Here is a 6708-nt window from a genome sequence, read left to right as displayed (position 1 = left end):
AACTATGCTTATGGTTTCTAGCATATATAAAAACGAAAATGTTTTCTGCATATATACACATCGGCTATGCATTGCTGATAAAGTCATCTATGCCTGCATCCATTACTCCAGTCCCAATCCTTTCTATTCTTGGCACTTTTCTTTCTCCTTTCTCTATGTGGAGGTTACTTAATTGGTGCAAGACTGCAAGTTACATGTAAATGGTGCTAATGCTTCTGGATGCTACTCTCTTTTTTCCAAATACGTTTGCAACTGTCTCCACGAAACAAAAATATTAATTTGAAATCAAAATATGTATTTTTTAGGATGTTAAAATAGCGATAAATTTAATTTGTAACGAAGATCATTTAAACTGCTAGAAATTCCGTCATATTGATAACTAATAAATATCCAAATCTAGAAAAGTGCCTGAAACATATAGATCTAAAAACTTACCATAAATCCAATTAAATTCATGGGCAATAATGAAAGTACAATGGATAAAAAGATTACATAAATCTTATAAAATTAATGGCCACCAGAAAAAGGTTTAGCAACAAGCAATAAAGTTTTTATCGAGGAAGAAGAATGTGCTGAAATGACATTTGATGTGAAAATAAAGGAGGAATTAAAAGAGTAATATATATATATATATATATATATATATATATATATATATATATATATATATATATATATATATATATGAAAAAGTTCAATATAAAACCATAATTATTGGTTTTTTTCAAAGAATCAATTTTTTTTTTTTAATTTTTAAATCTTATTATTTATCGAAAAAATAATGTAAAAATATCTAAATTTATATATTAACATTGTTAATATGAAAAATATTTTTTGGATTCACATTGTGATTTTTCAAAGATTCACATTATGAATTTGACGATTTTCTTTTTTTTTTTTTTTTTCAAATTTGATATCATTGGAAAAAGGATAAAAAGTTATGAATTTCTGTATTTTAAGTTTTTTTTTTTGATAAAAAATAAGTTCTAAAAGTTGAAAAAAAGATTGGTTCATTGGTTATTTATGGTTCTTTATTGAACCTCACCCTATATATATATATATATATATATATATATATATATATATATATATATATATATATATATATATATATATATATATATATATATATATATATATATAGGTTTAGGTTTTAGAAAACAAAAAAACCCTAAAAATCATAAAAATACATAAAAAAATATTTAGAGATCACAAAACTTTTTTTGGATTTTTTTTATTAAAAAAGCGTAGCTTTTAACATAAATCGCTGAAAACTTTTTTGCAAAAAAAAGATTTTTATATTTTTTTTTTCAGCGAAATTGTCAAAAGGGCTGCGATTTTTTGATAAAAAAATTGAAAATAAAGTTTTCTAATGTCTAGTTATTTTTTTTATGCATTTTTATGATTTTTAGTGTTTTTTTATGAGTTTTTTGTTTTCCAAATAACCATTATATATATATATATATATATATATATATATATATATATATATATATATATATATATATATATATATATATATATATATATATATATATCTTTACTAACTTATAAAAGAAATCCTACTATTTCTATAAATAGATCCAATAAAATAATATTATTTTTTTAAGACGTTCAACTCTCTAAGCGTAAAGTACAACTAATTATGAATAAAATAATATTAACTTTTAATCTGATTACCTTTGAAATCTTATCTCTTCCAAAAATTTGACCCAATCTCTTATCCAATTAAAATAAAACAAATAATCCATTATATAGGCCTTTTTATTTGTAATTTTTTTTAAGCTTTATTTATTATTTATGCCCTCTAATCGAAATTGACCAATCAGTTGTAAAATCAAATACTTTGTTTAATATTAAAAAAAAAATATCTATGTATGATTTATGACTAATAGAAAATTAATATTCCATTTGTTATTCATGTTCCATGAAATATGGTTGTATTAATTTTATTATTTTTCGGTTTAAAACTTTAGATAGTAAAATGCATAATAGGATATATCCGTTTAGACTTATCTGTATCAAGCAAACCGGGTTGTTAAGATTAATTTTGATTCTCCTTTTTATTAACTTTATCAATACCAATAAATGTATAAGCAAGTCACTTCGTATGGATGTGTCCTGATTTCTAAAATGAAGGACTATAAACGTACACTACACACCAAAATATTTATTTTCTTTTGTATTGCGAGGGTTACATTTATTTGTTGCCGTAAAACCGATCGATAACAATATGCATATGTTTTGTGTTATTTGAAATCTAACATGTTTCCGTATAGATTTTATTGCCGAATGAGAAACTATTTTTCGCCGCCGCTTTGCGCGGGTCTACGGCTAGTATATATATATATATATATATATATATATATATATATATATATATATATATATATATATATATATATATATATATATATATATATATATATATATATATATAATCTAATAATCATAACTTAGAACGACTGAATAAACTATTATTTGTGTATAATGTTAATCATTATTTTGAACGACTGAATAAACTATTATTTGTGTATAATGTTAATCATTATTTTGGGTAAATTATAGAAAAAGTCAAACTTATCTATATATATGTAGAAAAACTATAAACTATATTTATGTTCAGAAAAAGTCTTACGTTATGGTCTTATATGGCTGAGCAGCGTATAGAAGGTTCGAACTTTTAACTTTTAACAAAACGTTTCAGTTTAAACAAAAAAGTCTCGTTTTGTAATATGAACGTTTAACTTTTAGTTTAAACAAAACGTTTCAAATATAAAATCTACTTCATGTAACGTTTAACAAAACGTTATTGAACTTTTAAAATCAATTTCAAGAATTGTCCATAAAAGTATATTTATATATTTATTTGTTTTAAACAGCTGTCATTTTACGTAATTTTATATATTTCAAAAGTTTCCAGTTATTTTATGTCAAAAACCCATATAACAAATAAAAACTATCAGTTACCTGTTTCCAGATACCCGCTACCAACTATTAGCTTCGAACTAACAACTATTTTTGCTAAAAAAACCCTAGATTTTACCTTCCGGTTTTAACTAATTTGTAAGTATTTAGGGAGAATGATGGAAAAAAGTTTTAGATTATTGTAAACATGAAACCAAAGTCAGAATGTGGATATCGACTACACCTTTGAACCCTTCAAGACAATTTTATATGGGTGTCCTAATTGGGTTAGTTCATAAATGGATACAATTAATAGTTTAAGCTTTTGTATTGACTTAGTTCTTACCTCATTGTTCAGGGTTCAAGAAAAGATTGTAAATTTAGATAGGTTGATTCGGAGTTAAATGACAAGTATTAAGGTTTAACCAATAAGTTTCTTTGTGAATTATATGGAAAGAAGACAATGTTGGAAGTGTTTGAATAGAGAAATAGTACTTGTTCATTGTACTCGTTATTGCTTGGTTTGCAAGTGTGTATAAGGATTTGACATCTTTGTTTTAGCCATTAAGTGTTCTACTTAATTGCTGAATTTTAGGGTATTAACTTTTTAGGCTCTTAGGGATTCAAGATCCATGTTTTAAGGTAGTGTTGTAATGGCTTGGCCTATAAAAGTAATGGAAACCATAAAGCTATCATGTTAATATAGTAGTCTTATTAATGACATGTGTAAATATGGGAATTAATTGGATCATTTATATAGTTGTAAGTTATGTCACAATACAAGATACATAATGTGGTTAAAATGACATATAATGTGCTTAAACACAAGGTAGTAGCAACCGCTAGTTTTCAGTGTTCTTAAATACAATTAATGTTTGAAAAAAAAATTCAATGAAACCATTGTGACCATTTATAATCTGTTTAAAACAAATCGGATAAGATGATATCTTTATCACTAAAGATACCAAAATTTAATGAACACTATAATAAAATTTAGCATTTTTAATTGTTTTGTTAAAAGTGATGTTTTTTGTTAGATAATATTGTTGAAATTATAAAAAGTTGTCAAAGACGGTATTTTATTTTTGTATTTTTTTTAGAGAATGATTAGTTTGCCCGTTAATTATAAAACTTAGATTTTTTATTTAATAATAGTTGTAACGGTTTTTGTTAGTATAAATTATAGAATGGACATAAAAACCATATTCTTAACATTTACAATAAAACAATGTTCAATTTCAGATTTTTTTTTTCAAGATTCTGATAAATGTAATACAAAATACATCCAAAATACGTTTTGAAAATACATATTTTACAAAATAAAATAATTTTAAATTTCCTTTGCATCATCTTATCACATATTGTGGAAATTTCGGCTTATGATTACGTTCAGAGATATGATGAATCAAAACCAGCAAATATAATTAACAATCAAACACAAATTTAACCTGCAAAATTACTCCGAAAAACCCATATCATTAACATCAAATTGTTCCACAAGAAAACTACTTCAAGATTAAAACTAATTGATGATTAATTCGACAACCCAATAGTACTTTAGTATGAATATCACTAAACAAGAGCTAGTGATCCTCCATTTATTGAAAGTTGAAGATCGATGATCAAATTCCTGATTCCACGCATCTACCTTTAGATTCATCATGATTGACAACAAGGGCAAAGTGTTTCCTGACCATGTTACACATGCATATCATGTAGAAATACATACTGTTCAATTCAAACACCACATTAGCCTTCAACATGTACACCTCAGCATCAATGGCGTTTAATCCAATAGCACCATTCTTTCTCACGGGTTCCACGACAAGACTCATAAACACCAAATAAAGCATAACAATCATATAAAAGAACCTAAATCCATTCAACTTTTCAAAATCCTTAGCCTTCATCCTACCAGTGCACATTGACAACAGTGAAAAAGTACTGGGGTATGTCATAAGACCACAAGTAATTAGATCTATCAGATTCATCCAGTCATTAACGGAATTGCTAGTATCCCCAAACACTGTTTTAACTACATCTGCTAAAACCTGAAGTGGGATCAAAAGCAATAAAACGACTCTATCCACAGTTTGCATAATCGGCTCCATGAAATACCAACCAGAAGCGATTAATTGGATCACAATAGACAAACGGACAACACTGAGGAACTTAGGAATGTAGAAGAAGAGATCCGATCGATGAGTACCTGTAACGTCCACAGCCTCATAAATCAAGCTAAGCGCCTTCACTAAAATCAATCCCGCCAGTAGTAGATGAATCCGGCGAAAAGTTGGCACGACCTTGAAGCAAACCGAGATCCAGTACACTAGAAAGCAAAGATAAACAAAGGAAAAGGCGAAGTAAACAGATGAGAGCTGAGGGAAGCAGTTCCCGTTGAAGAATGAGTAGAGAGAACACGTTTTGTGGAAGGAGGAGTGAGCATAAGGGGAGGGAGCGGGAGCGAGGTTATCAGGCTGGGTCGTCGGAGACTCCATCTCCGCGGTGGTGGAAGTGGGTGGTGCAGAGATGAAGAAGAAAAGGAGAAGAAGAGCAGTGAAAGGTGTTGCTAAAACCCTCATTTTGGTTTGCAGGTGATCGGAAAATTGGAAGAAAATTTTTGGTGGTATTTTGTTTATGGAAAGGAATAGTTATATATATACTGTCAGGAAGATTCCAGACACTAGGTCACTAGGGCTGCATTTTTTTTTTTCAGAAAGATTTTGGTGATTTGATAAATATCAAATTAAAATATATTTTTTACAACTTCTTTTCTTTTACTATTTTATGAGGATCTAATAAATCGAGATATATTAAGAATTCATGATACTATTCTTTATGTCTTGTCCTTATTTGATCTCAAGTTTTTATAATTGTATAATTAATATGGTGATGTACACATCTTTAGGTTTTACATATATTAGAGGTGCATAACTAGTTTGATGTTATTTATTGATTTATATTTAGGAGTGTGTTTGATTTTTTTTTTTTTATATGAGTACGGTCTATATTAGCATCTTATTTTTTTTTTTAGACTAGATGTGATCATATAATATCAATTTTTATAAAGTATATGATATAATTTGTAATTTTTGTTAACAGAAGATTTAAAGTAGAATTAACCGATTATATATAAGGATTTTTTTCACACACCAATCTATCTATATGGCTTTTTAATTACTTCATAAAACACTTTTGACTAATTTTTATTGGGGCGTCTCCGATACATTTGTTTTATTTATTTATTTTTTAATTTTAAGATAGCTTCCTTCTTTTGTTTTTATTTGAAATTGGGTCTAAATTATTATTAACCAAGAAAATGCAAGTGGAGTGATATTTGGTTTTTCTAATTTGAGGTTTACTTCATAAAACCTATCTGCCCCATTTATTTTTTTTATTGGTGTATGTTCATAATTTATCCACGTTTTTTATTATTTTTTAATTATTTTCCATGGCTAATTTGATTTATTACAACATTAGTGAGATGAAGTTCAAAATCACATGGCTAATTTGATTTATTACAACATTGGTGATTTTAAGCTCTCATATAAGATTTAATATATAATCGAACAATCTAAACCATCAATTAGATCATATATGACAGTTTAGATTCATCAATAATGTTTAGATAATATATGAAAGTTAATAAGAAGGCTCTTTACGATTATTGGAAAATAAGTTGTTACTTAAGGTGTCAAGTTACATTTGAGGTTGCTATTTTGTGAAATGAAGTACAACGCTTAAGATCTTCCAATAATTTGAATATTTACTCCGTTTAGGTGATCGTGTTTTGATGTTATT

General features: G+C 26.8%; 1 protein-coding gene across 1 annotated transcript; it reads right to left on the bottom strand.

The window, feature by feature from the left end:
* Nucleotides 1-4529: 4529 nt before the first annotated feature.
* Nucleotides 4530-5489, bottom strand: LOC111906443 (protein CANDIDATE G-PROTEIN COUPLED RECEPTOR 7). Its single transcript, XM_023902208.1, has one exon. It carries the CDS (start codon nucleotides 5487-5489, stop codon nucleotides 4530-4532), a length of 960 nt encoding a protein of 319 aa, XP_023757976.1.
* Nucleotides 5490-6708: the final 1219 nt, after the last annotated feature.

The sequence above is a fragment of the Lactuca sativa genome, chromosome 4, assembly GCF_002870075.4.
Source record: "Lactuca sativa cultivar Salinas chromosome 4, Lsat_Salinas_v11, whole genome shotgun sequence".
In the NCBI taxonomy this organism is placed as follows: Eukaryota; Viridiplantae; Streptophyta; class Magnoliopsida; order Asterales; family Asteraceae; genus Lactuca; species Lactuca sativa.
This window is presented reverse-complemented; position numbering and strand designations above follow the sequence as displayed.